Raw genomic sequence first — 16,071 nt, 5'->3', positions numbered from 1 at the left:
ACACCCCGCCGTCCCCCCGCCACGGCCGCCATCTTGAAGACATCTGCGCTTGCGCCAGAGCAGCTGTCCCCATGGCAACTGCCAGTGCGCATGCGCGGAGCACCGGCTTTGAGGGCAGATACTGTGAAGGGGATGCTTGGGTGGGGAGGGCAGTGACTGGAATGCCAAGCTTGGGAGGTTCGCGACGCGGCTGCCATCGGCACCTCCCACCCCTTTTAATGGGGAACGTCAGCCCTATCCAAAATAGATCCGAACCTATTTTGCTTTGTTTAAGCCACTCCCTTTTTTTTTTTTTTTTTTTAAGATAGCACTAATGACAATATAAAGTTATATGTTAGGGTTTCTTGCTTATTGACTGACTTCTGGGGAGAATAAAGGCAAGGAACAAATTCAGCCCTAGCACAGTACCCGGTGCTGGATAGACACCCAATAATCGTGAAGTGGAGAGGGGAATGCCTTGCCTCGCTAGTGCTGGAACCAACAACCTCAGGGGTGTGGCATCCTCCAGATTTGGGTCTGCCGGGTTCTCCACGAGAGCGGCCGCTTTTAAATTTTCATCCCACAGTGAGACCTCGGACACAATCCACAGGCAGGACAGAATTGACCAACTCCTTGGCCAAAGGATGCAAGAGAAAAACAAACAAGTAACAGCGATCCACAAAATGGGAAGAGGAAAGAAAGGAAAGCAGAAAGGATAAAGTAGTTGCAATGCTCAGATTAAAGCGGGAGCGGAGAAATTTGGAACAGAGAGGACCAAAATTCAGAAGATTCCACATCTGTTTTTAAAAGGTCTTTGGAATCAGATGGACTTAATTTCACATCCCAGCTTTGTCACTTATCTTTTGTGTGACCTCCATTAACTTCACCTCTTAACCTCAGTGTGTGTTTTTTGTTTGTTTTTTGGTTTGGTTTGGTTTGGTTTTAGTTTGATATAGATCATGTGCTGCATTTGCCAGACACAGACAGAGAGAGAGAAAGGTAAAGGGAGAGAAAATAAGAAATCACTGCCCCAAGGGGATGGCCATGCCACAATCATGTCTCCATTTTCCTCTTGAGATTTTGGGGAGACACGCACACATACTCCATGTGGTTTCCAAGCCACCAGGTCTGGGACTCAAACCGTGAAGTCAGCCATGTGGGATCCAGCCATCTTAACCACCATGCCACAGGCTGGCCAGCCTCAGTGTTCTTATCTTTTAAATTCCGCTCAGGATTGCCACAAGGAGAAAATGAAGTAACGTCTGAAAAGTGCCTGTTACAGTGCCCTGGCACGTAGCAAGCGCCATTTGTTGAACACTTCGGATTATTATAATGGTAACAGCCCATCTGCCTCAGTAAAGCGGTAAGAGCAGCAGCCTAAGGGCTGAGAAATTTTCAGAAATGTGTAAAATTTCAAGTAACATGCCTAAATGCCTATTCTGCTAACCCCTTGTTAGCCAGTATAAGTGTTCCAATTACTTTGCTCCATGAGGTCGGCTATATCGAGCTTTCTGGTCATATCACCAGGATATCTTAGGCCGGAGGATTGACCCCTAAAAGTTTCAAGCATATACCAAGCCTGCCTAAAATGACTGCCAATACATTTTTCTTTTTCTTCTCTCTTTTTTTGCTACAGGGTGCATGCTCTCACCAAAGAGAGAGAGAAGGAGAAAGTGAGAAAGCACCTCTTCCCCAGGGGGAATGGCCACAACACAAATGCTTCTCCTCCTTTCTCTTCTCAGTTCAGGCATGCATGCACACGTGCCCAGCATGTTTTTCAAGCCTCTGGGTCCAGGACTTGAACCACACAGTCGGTCATGTGGAATCCAGCCACCTCAGCCACCATGCCAATAGCTGGTCTAATCAATGCATTTTTTTTTTCTTTAAAAAAATACACTTTTTGGGAATCAGCAGTTAGCGTAATGGCTATGTCGCTGGACTCCCACGTAGTCGACCGCGGTTCGTGTCCCGGACCCGGTGGCTTAAAACTCACGCCGGGCACGTGTGCGTACGTGCCCAAGATCCCCAGAGGAGAATGGAAGAGAAGGGATTGCGGCGTGACCATCCCCCCTGGGGGGTGATTTCTCGCTTTCTGTCTCTATGTCTCTCTCTGTCTGTCTGGCGAGCGCACACGCCCTTCAGTGAAAATCTCTCAAAAAAAAAAAAAGAAAAAAAAATACACTTTTTAAAAATAATTATTTTTATTTAACTTTATTTATTTTTAATTTGACCAGAGAGGGACAGAGTGAGAGCGAGAGGGAGAGAGAAAGTGAGAAAGCAAGCCACTTGGTCTGGGACTCGAACCATGTGGAAATCCAGCCTTTAACCACACCACCTGCCAGCCCTCCCAACCAGTGCATTTCTAAATTCCTCCTGGCATAATGGCCATTCTTATAGACCCAGCCTAAACCTTGTAGCCACATATATTGTCTGGGAAACGTTGGTTTCCAGCTCTGGGTCCCCTATACTTCCTTGCTCAATCCAGTTTGCTTTGACAGAAAAAAAAAATCCCGTTCTCTCCCATTTGTGGTAACTGCCTAGGGCTGGGTTTGAAATGGAGATGCACGACCACGTATTGGCAGACACACTCACATGACGGTTGTTAACTGTAGAACCTTTGCCTGGAGACTTTCAGAGGGTATGGTTACCATGACAACCACCAGAAGAAAAATGGCAGTCCAGAGAAATGATGCAAATAAAGAAAAAAGGAGGCTGATTTGATGATGGCAATCTGACCATGACAGGATATACTCACTCACAGATGGGCTAGGGCTGTCTTAAGTCATGACCAAGTGACTGTTACTAGAGAAAAAGAAAACGAGGGAGGTGGAATTTACCACCAAGAGACCAGAAGAGGAAGAGGCTCGTTACCAAGGCAACTGGGGAGAAAGGAATGGAAAAATGGGGCTTCCTCACAGCAGCAGAAAATTGCTTCTAGCCAAGCAACACAGGACTGTTGCTATAGAAACAAGGAGAACAGGGATCCTGTAGACCATGGGGAGAATTATACTGAAATGCGGAGCAGGAGAGACTCCTAAATCAGAACGGAGCCTGTGTCCAAAACAAATGAGAAGTGAGGAGAACATAGGGCCCTTTCCACCCATTGTACTTCTACCAGGCCTAACAAAAGACGGTGGGGACACGTTTTCACATACACCTTGGGCTGTGTTATGTGGAGCTCCATTTGTCTTCCTCATGAGCTCCTGGACTCTATACTAAAAACAGTTCTGAAAGATATTCTGTATCTTGAAATCGGAACCGAAGACATTAAGTTCAAGGTAAAATTGGGCAATTGAAGTCTATGCCCGAGAGTTAGTATTTCTAAAAACGACAATGACAACATGAAGTCTCTAATGGGAACTTTGGCAGGAGACAAAAGAAGGCACAAGGAGTCCGGAAAGCTACCTGTACCCATGCCCAGGTGTCACCCCTGACCACCACCACCCCACCCCTTCTGTGATGCTGATGAGAAGTAGCTCACTCCGTTCTGAAAGGGGGCTCCAGAGGAGGGTGAATGAGTACCTGTGAGGTGACAGATGCAGAGGTCCATTTCCAGGACACGCCCCACAATGCAGACTATTGTGGGCAAAGAAATTCTAGCTTTAGGGGCCAGCAGGTGGCATGGTGGTTGAGGGCTCTGGACTCCCACATGGCCGACCACGGTTTGAGTTCCAGACCTCGCAGCTTACTTTCTCTCTCTCTCTCTCTCTCTCTCTCTCTCTCTCTCTCTCTCTCTCTCCATCTCTGGTCAAATTAAAAAATAAATAAATAGATAAATAGGGTTAAGTCAAAAAAAGAAAGAAAGAAATTCTAGTGTTAAAGGCCAAAATGCCAGGACAGGTTGTCTGGAAGAGAGTATCTAAAATAAAGGAACGAGGTCCTAGGGAAACTAAAATTACTTAGAGGGTAATAATCCTTCCCAGCCCTTCCGAAAGCCTCCAGTGTGTCACCTAGTTATCACCCCCAGAGCGTGTGCGTGTGTGTGCGCACGTGTGTGCGTGCGTTGTGCCTCAGGGGCAGGCGTAGAGTCAAGCTGGGCCTCTCTACACCTCCCTGGCCTTTTGGGAGCAGTACACAGGTGGGTGGGCATGGAAAGAGCAGAAAAGGGAAAGGGAGAGGTGCAAAAGGCAGGGAGGGAAATCTGGGGGTGACTCATGAGTGTTTGTTGTGTCCTTTCCTGTCATCCGTACGCTTTAAATAATTTACTCTAAAAGGAGCATATAGGGAGGTAAAAGCTGAAGCCATTCAAATAACAGGGCAAGTCAAAGTAGGTCATCCGGGGCCAGGCCGTGGCTTAGTGGTTAAGGCTGCTGTATCCCACCTGGCCAACTACATGTTTGAGTCCCGTAACCGGCAGTCTGAGAAAACACCATGCATATGTGTGTGCACACCCGAAATCCCAGAAGGAAGGGCAAATAGAGGAGAAGGGATTGTGGCATGATCATTCCCATTTGGAAGGGGGTGCTTTCTCCCTCTCCCTCTCCCCCTCTCTAAAATCAATCAATCAATTAATCTGGCAAGGTCTATACCCTCTAGCAAAGATAGAAGAACATGGATGATTCAGTATATCTGCACTCCAGCAAAATTCATAATAGGTAAGAGTCCAGTGTTAAGTCCAGTGTTAAGACACTGGACTTCTGCATGGTCGACCCCAGTTTGAGTCCCATACCTGGAGGCTTGAAACTCACACAGAGTGAGCGGGTACATGCCCAAAATCCCAAGAGGAGAATAGAGGAGAAGGGGTGGTGGTGCAGCCATCCCTCCAGGAGGTGATTTCCCACTCTCTCTCTCTCTGTCTCCCCAGTGAGTGCATGTGCACTCTAAGTAAAAATCTCTCTCTAAAATAAATCAGTTAATTAAATAAATAATAATTTTGGGCCAACACGTGGTATCATTACTAAGGTAGCTGCATCGCACGTGGCTAGCTACATGGTTCAAGTCCGAACCTGGCAGCTTGACAAACATGCTGGCACATGTGTGTGCATGCTCAAAATCCCAAAAGGAGAAAGGAGGAGAAGGAATTGTAGTGCACTCACCCCTCTAGGGGTGCTTTCTTTCTCTCTCTCTCTCCCCTCTTTCCATCTTTCTGACAAGCACACACATCCTCCGACAGTTTTGTTTTGTTTTTGTTTTTGTTTTAACTCTCTCATGGTTCCGGAAACCAGAAGTCTGAGGTCAGGGTGTCCACAGGCCATGTTCCCTTGCTTCCTTCTAGGAGAAAATTCTTCCTTGCCCCTTTCAGCCTCTGCTGGTGGTCAGCAATCCTTGGCATTCCTTGGCTTATGGCGGCACAACCCTATTCTGTCTCTGTCTTCATGCCACCATTCCCCTGTGTGTGCCTCTGTGTCCAAATTCCCTCTCTTTGGTACAACAGTCATTAGGCTCACCCTAATCTAGCATGACCTCATTTTAACTTGACACCTGCAAAGAATGCTTTTCCAATTAAGGTCACATTCATTGGTTCTGGAAGGACATGAATTTTGGTCGTGGTAAGACAGCTGGGGTCAAGATTCCCCCCAGTACAATGCCTATGAGTGATTTCATACCTTACATTGGTTCTGTAGATTCATTTTTTTAAAGAATTATTCATTTAATTTTATTTATTCATTCATCTTTTCCAGTTTGACCAGAGAGAGACAGAGAGAGAGAGAAAGCGAGAAAGCAAGTCACCAGGTCCAGGACTCGAACCATGGTCAACCATGTGGGAGTGTCCAGCACCTTAACCACCACGTCACCTGCTGGTCCCTGATTCCTTTTTATTTTTTTTAGAATTATTTATTTTTTATATTATTATTATTTTGTTATAGCGCACATGTACTCATCAGAGAGAGACAGAGAGAGAAAATGAGGAGGCAAGCTGCCAGGTTCAGGACTCGAACCATGGTCAGCCACGTCGGAATCCAATGCCTCAACCACCATGCCACATTGCTGGTCCCATGAATTCCTTTTTACTTACTGTTTCCATTGGTGATTGGCCAGTTCAAACTTGGAAGCATCAGAACTGCTCAAAATAAGCGAGAGGAAGAGAATGGAGCTCATCTTGTTGCAGGGTTCATGTCTCACCTGAAGTTGAATTATAGAGTTTGCTCCAGAGCACACCAGAATGTTCTCAGAGAGGGCTCACTTCTGAGCTGCTCAGCCCCTCAGGAGAACTTGCACACTAAGCCGTCAGAGACCTTTCCAGCTCTAATCTTATTGCTCTCTCAAGCCTCCTCTGGCCTCTTCTCTTTCTCCTGGTTGACATTCTGGGCCTTAATCATCTTTATACCTTGATGAGTCTCAAACCTGCATATTCCATTCAAACCTCTTTCTAAAGCTTCAGTGTTGGGGCCAGCAGGTGGCATGGTGGCTAAAGTGCTGGACTCTTGCATGGCCAAGTGTGGTTAGAGTCCAGGACCTGGTGGGCTGAAAATCATGCGAGGCATGTTTGTGTATGTGCCCCAAATCCCAAGAGGAGATGGAGGAGAAGGGATTGCTATGTGGCCATCTACCCTGGAAGTGATGTCTCACTTTCCCTCTCTGTCTCTCTGTGGTGGGTGCATACACCCTATGACAAAATAAATAAATAGAGCTTCAGTAACACATTTCCAACTTTCTGCTGGTTGCATGACTCCCTCACCTCCATCTCATTGTGTTCCAAACCACAATCATTTTCTTCCCTTGACTTCTCTGTTAAAGACTAACAAGAGGATTTTGACTATTGAAAGAATTCCCTTAGTTATCTAGTGCAACTCTCCTTGTTTTGTAAAAATGAGACTCCCCAGGGCTGGTCCCACAGTCTAGTGGTGAAGGGAGTCAGATCTCACATGGCCAACTGTGGTTTGAATCTTGGCTCAGCAGTTTGAAAAATACACGGGCGCATGTACATGTGTGCCCGAAAAGTCGGTGGGATGGAAAAATGGAGACGGGATTGTAGCATGATCATACCCGATTGGCGAGTGCTCTCTCTCTCTCTCTCTCTCTCTCTCTCTCGTGAGCACGCATACCCTCTTGTCATTGAAAGAAAATGAGACTAGGTCAGCAGGTGGTACGGTGGTTAAGGCGCTGGATCCTCACGACTGACTTTACAGTCGAGTCCCGGACCCTGCAGCTTGAAAATCATGTGGGACATGTCTGTGTGTGTGTGTGTGTGTGTGTGTGTGTGTTTATATGCACGTGTGCAAACCCAAAATCATGAGAGGAGAGTGGAGAAGGAAGGGATTGCAGCATGGCCATCCCCCTGGAAAGTGATTTCTCACTTTTCCTCTCTTTCTGTCTCTCTGGCCCAGCGAGCATGCACACCTTATAGCAAGTTTTTAAAAAAGAATTATTTTATTTATGTATTCATTCATTTTTAAAATTTGACCAGAGAGACACACAGAGAAAGAGAGAGAGGGAAGGTGAGAAAGCAAGCCACCAAGTCCAGGACCAAAACCATGGACAGCCATGTGGGAATGTCCAGCACCTTAACATGTAAACTGCTGGTCCCCAGCCCTATAGCAATTATTAAAGGGGGGGGGGCCTAGGAGGTGGCATGGTGGTTAAGGACACTGGACTCCCATATGGCCAACCATGGTTCAAGTCCCAGACCTGGTGGCTTTCTCTCTCTCATTGTGTGTCTCTCTCTCATTCTTGCTCTGCCCCTCTCTGGTCAAATTAAAAATAAGTAAAGTGAAATAAAATAATTTTTTCTAAAAAAAAGAGAGAGAGAGAGAACTTAAAAAAGGAAAAAGAAAAAAAAAGAAAAAAAAAGGAAAAATAAAAAGAAAAAAAGAAACTGAGACTACTCGGCTCCCTGCCTCCCCCCAGATTTGGCAAAGCCCTCCCAACCACTCTTGCCCACAGCTATTTCCTCAGCCTGGACACCTTTCTCAACTTCACTTAAGCAAAGACTACCAGTGCTTTTGTCCCTGTTAAAGTCACAATCTCCAAGAACTTTACCGATGACCTAGTGCTCTCTCCCCCTTCTGAGGCGATAGCCCTTCCCTGAAATGCATGGTGCCTTCTGTGGTCAAGTTTGCACACTCACAAACTTCCGGGAGGAAGAAACCAGGGCTCGTGAATCATTGCAGACACATCATTCCTACCATGTGGCCGGCCCTGTTCAGTGTTAACGGCTCACTTAATCTCTGCAATAATCCTGTGAGGCAGGTATGGCTAGTCTCTCCATTTTACAGAAGGAGACTTTAGGGACTCAAAGAGGTTAATTGATTTGTCCAGCATTACACAGGTAGTAACCCCAAGTCCCTGTTCAAAACTGCTACCCTGTACCATTTCTACCACCTTCTGTGAACGCTTTGCTATTTTCCAAAGCCCTGCGCTTCGACCTGTACACTAATGGGCTTCTCTGGATGCTTTTACCTTCCAGCTTGCCTGGTAGCAATGCAGATTTCTGGCTGTGATTCACTGTGTCAGGCCTTGGGACGGGGCAGGTTCTTCAGCTGTTCGGACTCAGGGCTGAGAGTCACTGCCTTCACAGACAGGTGTGAGAGGGCCAACTCCACGGCTCCCTGGTAGCCTGCTCTCGAGAGTGTCATCCCGTATGGCAACCTCCATTCGAGTCCCCAGCATGGCCAGCCTGAAACACACCAGGCCCACGTACCCATGCCTGAGACTCAACAAGCTGGAGGGTTGGAGGAAGGCGTCATGGTGTGACCAGATCCCATGGAGGGTGCTCATCTTTCTCTCTCACAAGTGCACGCACACATTCTACCATGAGTAAAGAAGTGTGTGAGTGTGTGTGTGTGTGTGTGTGTGTGTGTGTGTACGCTGGATGGAATGGAATCAGTTGACTCCAGCTCAGTTTAAGAAAAATGGAGGGGAACCAGCTCCGTGGCCTAGTGGTTAAGGGAGCTGCATCCCACATGGCCAACTGTGGTTGACCAGTTTGAAAAACATGCAAGACACATGTGCACGTGTGCTCAACATCCCAACAGGATGGAGAAACCAAGAAGGGACCGCGGCACAACCACACCAAACTGGAGGGTGCTTTCTCCCTTTCCCTCTCCCTCTCCCTCTCTCTCTGTCTCTTTCTTAGTAAGTACATACACCCTCTAACAAAAAAAGAAAAGAGAGAAAAAGAAAATTAGCCAAACTATGTACTGGTTAAGTGTTCTGGTTTTGAATCTATATCCCACATGATTGCCCATGGCTGGAATCCTGTTCCCAGCAGCTTGAATAACACGAAGGGTATGTGTGGATGCATGCCTCAAATCCTGACGTGAAGGAGAAATAGAGGAAGTAGAGCTTCGAAATGGCCTCGCTCCATGGAGGGTGGGGATGCGCTCTCTCTCTCTCTCTCGCATGTGCATGTGTGCAAATGCACATGACCTATGACAATTAAAAAGAAAAGACGGAAGGAAGGAAGGGAAGGGTAGAGGGAGAGAAGGGAGAAAAAATAATGGAGGATCTGTGTGTGCAATAGCTCTACAGACACACCACTCCTGATTGCTATGGCCATTGGGTGATGCACTCCCTTCTCCCTCTGCCTGTCTTGACCTCCCCAAACCCTGGCTTCTCCTTCCCTGATGATTAACCACCTCCTGAGGCATCAATATGTGCCCTCCGACTATTTTAGTACTCTTCTGGGGAAATTATTTTTATTTTGTCAATTCTCTCCATCCATCACCTTCCAAATAGGACTACTCTATTCTAGGAGTGGCTGGTTACATTGTTTAAATAACACTAGTCATTTACCATTGTCCACAACAACCCAAAGAAGCAGGTGCGATTATTTATACCGATTTTCCAGACAAGGAAACTGGGACAGAGGGAGGTAAATAATTGCCCAGGGTGGTGCAGCTAGAAGACGCAGAGCCAAGACTGGGAACTGAGACCTGTTGGATGTGAGTGACCAGAAAACCATACGGCTTTTCACCAGTTTAAAGGCAATCCAGTATGGACTGGGCACCTCCTGGCCCCCTGGCACTTAGCCTAATCGGTTAATAACACACCTGATTAGAGGCTGCAAGACCATATTTACATGTCCTTGCCAAGAGAATGGTAACATTAATACAGTTGAGCTCTTTGGCGGGAGCAGTTCTAAATAAACACACATTAACAAAAGCCACCCACTGGGCTTACAGTAGAAGTGCCCACACACCAACGGAACTGTAGCTGACACATTTAGACACCTCCCCTCCCTAGGACGCCAGTCATCCATCAGCTCCAACTGGTTATCTTATCCTCACAGGGAACCTCTCTCCCTCCTATCGCCTTCCAGATCAACAAAGCCACCCTACACCTCTTTTCCCCTACTAAAGTGATTATTCCGAACGACCCTGACCTCAGCAGCACGTTAGAAAAATTCAGGACTACTAAGAGAGTTTAACCTGCCTCAGGTCCCCCAAAATCGCTGCCAACAGGGGCAGGAGTTCAGCACCTGCTTCAGGCTTTTATTGTCTAACCGACAGGACAGGGTGACCTCTCTTTGTCCCTTATTGTCCTCTCCCTCAAGTTGGGCGGGTAGTCCCTTAGGTGTGTACTCTTCAGAGGCAAACCTAATTTGTAAAAATTGTTCTCCGAAACCCAGGAATAAACTCCTGGCTATTTTCAGACAAAGATAGAGGTAGGAGTCTGTAGAAAGGAGCTGGGAAGGAGCTTAAAATACTTCACATTCCAGAAACACCCTCCCTTTCCCCCCAGGAGATGGCTTTATTCCCACTCTTTTCTCAGCAGAGTTGACTCAAAGGAGCTGAAGCGGGAGTCAGGCAGCTGGTACTAGCTGTGTGGGCTTGGACAAATGACGCTTAAATGCCTCCGACTTTGCGTTGCTTCTCTGTGAAATGGGGCCGACACTACCCTGCTCCCAGTTCTCCTGAGAACTGAGACATGCAAAACGACCAGCATTAGTCCTGTACCTGAGGGTCCCTACCATTATATTGAATGTCTGCATTCCCCCCAACCCCCAGGTTAAAAAGTACTATAAATTAGTGTCCTGAAAAGGAAGTTGAAAGCTGGCAGGTGCGGTGGTGGTTAAGGTACTGGACTCCCACATGGCTGACCACAGTTCAAGTCCTAGACCTGGTGGCTTGCTTTCTCACTTTCCCTTTCTCTCTCTCTCTTTATTGCTCTCTGGCCAACTTAAAAAAATAATAACGGGACCAGCAGATGGCATAATGGCTACGTCGCTGGACTCCCATGTAGTCAACTGCGGTTTGAGTCCCCGACCCAGTGGCTTAAACTCACACCGTGCGCGTGTGTGTGCGTGCCCAAGATCCCAAGATGAGAGTAAAGGAGAAGGGATTGCAACGTGGTCATCTCCCCTGGGGGTGATTTCTCACTTTCTGTCTCTCTGTCTCTCTCTCTCTTTCTGGTGAGCCCAAGTGCCCTATAGCAAAAACCTCTACAAAACAAAACAAAACAAAAATACAAGTAAAGTTAAATAAATAAATCATTATTTAGTTTTTTCTTTTTTGGGGTCAGGCTCACGGAGCATCACATTTTACCTCTGCACCACTCTCTGGCCCTTTCACCCTCTCTTTTTTTAATTTCTGAAGAATTATTTATTTATTGAGGACCAGCAGTTGGCATAATGGCTATGTCGCTGAACTTCCATGTAGCCGACCGTGGTTTGAGTCCTGGACCCGGTGGCTTAAAACTCACGCTGGGCGCGTTGCATGCATGCCCAAGATCCCGAGAGGAGAATGGAGGAGAAGGGATTGCAGCGTGACCATCCCCCCTGGGGGGTGATTTCTCGTTTCTATCTATGTCTCGCTCTGTCTGTCTGGCAAGCGCATGCGCCCTATAGCAAAACAAACAAACAAACAAACAAAAAAAAAACCTCTCCAAAAAAAAAGGTGAACGAATACCCTGGAAGTTTTAAGAAAATAGTTGCAGGCATCAAGTCTGTTTTATCAGATAGCAACTTAGGTTCTGGGCTTATGATCTAGGAGCAGGGGGGATTGGGTGGAAAGTTTACCCAACAGGAAGGTGGACTTGGAATTCTCATTTTGCTCTGTGACTTTGACCAAGAAAACTTTCTACACACCAGAACTATGGGGCAGATATTGTTTAATTACCAAGTTTTGGTGAGCGTCTCAAGAGGTTCACTTTGTAAATGTGAGGAATAGAGTAGCCTTTTTTAGAAAAGAAGTATTTAACTTTATTTATTTATTTATTTATTTATTTATTTATTTAAGTTTTACCAGAGAGGGACAAGAGAGAGAGAGAGAGAGAGAGGGGGAAAGTGAGAAAGCAAGCCGGCAGGTCTGGGACTCGAACCGCAGTCGGTCATGTGGGAGTCCAGTGCCCTTAACCACCATGCCACCTGCCTGCCCCTACAGTGGCTTTTAGACCCTACTCAGGCTCCATAGGCTGGCAGACTGGGCAGTATACCAGCAGGGGTCCCAGCTGTAAGGCAGGAGGATAAGTGGGGACAGAGTGGCTTCCCCTCACCGTGATTCCTGTAACCTTCTTCAACACAATTGTTTTCTTTTCCCAGTTCCAGAGGGGGCCTCTTTGGAGCAGGACTGTCCCACCCAGCACACAAATGCTGCAGGGGCTGGTCACAGAACAGTTGCTCCACTGCGTTCCAGCAAGTGGCAGGGACACTGGCCTCACAGAGACAGTTCACAAGCAGCTAGATGACAGTATTCACGTTTCCTTCCCGATACTCACCCCATGCTAACAAACTCATCTCTTTTTTTCTTTTTCTTTTTTAATTGCCGGAAGGCATGTGTGCTTGCCAGAGAGATAGAGAGAGAGAGGGAGAGAGAAAAATAGAGAGCGAGCGTGCCCTCCCTCCAACGGGGCATGATCATACTGCACTCCTATCTTCTCCATCTCTCTGTCCTGCAGGATCTGGGACGTGCACACACTGGTGCCCGGCATATTTTTCAACCACCGGGACTGGGATTCAAACTATACAGTCAACCATGTCGGAGCCGGCTCCCTCTAACACTAGTCCCCAGGGCCAGCCCCAAACAAACTGATCTTTATAAATGCAGTGTCAAGTCCTCTGGCTCTTGGGGCCGGACGGTGGCACAGTGGTAAAACACAGCACTCTGTGAGGAACACAGATGCACTTGGGGAAGTTGCTGGTTCAGGCAAGAGACCTCCCTGAATACTCAGAGGGTCTGTATGCCCAGGTCCTAAGCTGGCTGACACTGGAGGGGATTGCTGCAGTGACGCTGTCAGGGGTGTTGTATCTCTGTCGCTCATTCATGGAATACATTTTATTAAAAAAATAAAAAGACCCCTGGCTTTAGAGATAGGCAGAGATTATTTCAAATCCCAACTCATTCACTGCAAAAACCGTTAGGTGATTTTGTTTATTGTTTACTATTAGTTCTTCGGTTTCCTCATCTGTAGCCCAGGCATAAGGTTGGTATGGCTTAATATGAAGAAGTGAGCAGAGTACTTAGATGTCTGCAGTACTCGGAAGGAATAGCTATGATTCAGCTCACCCCTCTTACGTTCACAAGTTTGTCAGAACCCTGGGAGGGGAAAGAAGCCTTCATTTTCTTTCATTAATCAAGGGACAAAGAAACAGAATACTGTATTTCTTTTTGTGTGTGTGTGTGACAGATTTTTGCTATAGGGCGCATGCACTCACCAGAAAGACAGAAACAGAAAGCGAGAATCACCCCCAGGGATGATGGCCACGCTGCAATCCCTTCTCCTCCATTCTTCTCTTGGGATTGTGGGCATGTATGCACAGCGCCTGGCGTGAGTTTAAGCCACTGGGTCCAGGACTTGAACCACGGTCAACAACATGAGAGTCCAGCGACATAGCCATTACACCGATTGCTGGTCCCCAAAATACTATATTTCTGGAAGAAAAAAAAATTGTATTACATCACAAATTCTAAGGTAGTTTTTTTTTTTTTTTTTTTTCTTTAGGGTTTTTTGTTTTGTTTTGTTTTTGCTATAAGGTGCAGGTGTTTGCTGGAGAGAAAAAGTAGAAAATCCCCTCCAAGGTGGTGATGGCCACATCATGGTCCCTTCTCCATTCTCCTCTCAGGATTTTGGGCAGAGGCACACATACACCCTGAATGATTTTCAAGCCAGTGGGTCCAGGACTCAAACTGCGGTTGGCCACATGGGAGTCTAACACCTTAACCACCATGCCACTTCTGACTCCAATTCTCAGAGAACTTTTAAAACAATATCCCACAAAAGGTCATCATCCCATTATGATCAGTACCATTCTAAAGGCTTTACTATTCAAAAAAGGTTTAGGGGCCAGGTGGTAGCACAGTGGTAATACAATTGGCCCCATGTGGGAAAGGTCCTGGGTTCACATCCCAGGACCTCCCTGTACATGCTAAGTACACATGATTATGCATGTGCACCAGGACTGGGGTGGCTTGTGGCATGAAGACCCTGTTAGGAGTGCCTGTCTTTCTCTTATTCTCTTTCTTGGAAGAAAGGAAAGAAAAAAGGAAGGAAGAAGTTTAAAGTCTATTACCTCGTTTAATACCTGCAAAACCCCCATGATGTCGCATTTATTCCCATCGTGAAGATAATGAAACTAGGGAACCAGCAGTTGGCGTAATGGCTATGTCGCTGGACTCCCACGTAGTCGACCGCGGTTCGTGTCCCGGACCCGGTGGCTTAAAACTCACGCCGGGCACGTGTGCGTGCGTGCCCAAGATCCCGAGAGGAGAATAGAGGAGAGGGGATTGCGGCGTGACCATCCCCCCTGGGGGGTGATTTCTCGCTTTCTGTCTCTATGTCTCTCTCTGTCTGTCTGACGAGCGCATGCGCCCTACAGTGAAAATCTCTCCAAAAAAAAAAGAAAAAAAAAAAAAAGATAATGAAACTAGAACTCAGAAAGACAAAGCTAAAACACTATAGAAGACATGGTGGAGCCAGGATTTCAAGACTCCTAAAGTACAAACTTGGCACTCTTTGCAATTCACAAGAGAATTTCATGTTCACTGAGCACTGAGCCTGCATTGTTTAGACATGTCTGAAATGGCATTTCAGGAACCCAGAGTGGAATGACCAGGTTAGCAACATGATTAGAGAATGCAGCCCTCTGGATCCCTGTGGCTACCCTAAAATACTTTTTCTTGGTTCTAGAGGGACTTGGGTGGGTGTAAGCAGCCCCTACTTAGACATGTTTGAGAAATCTTTTATTAGAAGATGTCCCGGAAGGCAACATTTTAAAATCAGGCAATCAATAATCACAACTAAATACAAAATTTCAGGTGAATCTGCCTTTCAAAATAAATCAGACCCTTGCAACAGAATTGCCCAAGAGTGTTTTTTCTCATACAAAAACAGTTAACACCACTTTGCAAAAGGCATACAAAAATACAGTATTAAAAACAACAAAAAGACTCCACCCAGCATACACCCAACAGCAGCTTATAAACACAAGCTATTAGGTGAGACATTGGAACCTATACCCCAGCTGTCATCCAAAGCCAGTTCCAGAAGTCAGTTGGCTCCAGGTAGAGAGGCTATTTCCAAACTTCTACTGGGATTCTCTGAGGCCAAGAGGCAACCTCAAAGACCACCATGGATAGTAGGTTTAAAAGTAGCAGCTGCTTCTCTGGAGCACAACCATGCTTACCTCCCCCCTCTCACACTTCCAAGCCCAGATCCAGCAGGCACCTGCTGTCCTGGGCAGAGTTGTGGAAGGGCTGGTCCAGGGGGCCAGGCTTAGGGGGTTTCTGAGGTTGCCCATGTGACACCTGCTGGGTTGGGTGACCTTCCCAGATTAGAGGCTGCACCTGGGTTCCATTTGGAGCTGCGGAGTCCAGCTGGGGCAAAACCCTTCCTGGTTGCTAGGCAGAGCTCTTGGAGGCTCCTTCAAAACCCACCAGGAAGCAAGTCCACCCTTGGAGCACTGGATACGTCCCAACGGCTCTCCACAGGACATCCATAAGACCCAGAGTCTGGGAAAGGGATCTGACTCACGACAAGGCTGCACCTGGGTTCCATTTGGAGCTGCGGAGTCCAGCTGGGGCAAAACCCTTCCTGGTTGCTAGGCAGAGCTCTTGGAGGCTCCTTCAAAACCCACCAGGAAGCAAGTCCACCCTTGGAGCACTGGATACGTCCCAACGGCTCTCCACAGGACATCCATAAGACCCAGAGTCTGGGAAAGGGATCTGACTCACGACAGGCTGGCGGGGGGCCCGCGGCGGGCCCCCAGGCCACAGG

The 16,071-nt window shown here is 47.1% G+C and overlaps 1 protein-coding gene and 1 long non-coding RNA gene across 2 annotated transcripts in view; both read right to left on the bottom strand.

Annotated features, from left to right (window-relative positions):
- Positions 1-8,495, bottom strand: part of TRIT1 (tRNA isopentenyltransferase 1) — a 64,734-nt gene extending 56,239 nt beyond the window's left edge. Inside the window, exon 1 of the mRNA XM_006164960.2 lies at positions 8,376-8,495. Within this exon, the coding sequence (XP_006165022.1) occupies positions 8,376-8,495 (120 nt within the window). The remainder of the gene's footprint in view (positions 1-8,375) is intronic.
- A 6,526-nt stretch (positions 8,496-15,021) lies between these two features.
- On the bottom strand, positions 15,022-16,046 carry LOC106733440 (uncharacterized). The gene is made up of 2 exons (XR_001369519.2): positions 15,842-16,046; positions 15,022-15,641 (listed from the first exon to the last, which is right to left on the bottom strand). It is a non-coding gene; the product is annotated as an uncharacterized LOC106733440 (long non-coding RNA).
- Positions 16,047-16,071: the final 25 nt, after the last annotated feature.

The sequence above is a fragment of the Tupaia chinensis genome, unplaced genomic scaffold, assembly GCF_000334495.1.
Source record: "Tupaia chinensis unplaced genomic scaffold, TupChi_1.0 Scaffold143758_1, whole genome shotgun sequence".
Taxonomy (NCBI): Eukaryota; Metazoa; Chordata; class Mammalia; order Scandentia; family Tupaiidae; genus Tupaia; species Tupaia belangeri.
Note: the sequence above shows the minus strand (reverse complement) of the source record. Positions and strands in the feature narration are given on the sequence as shown.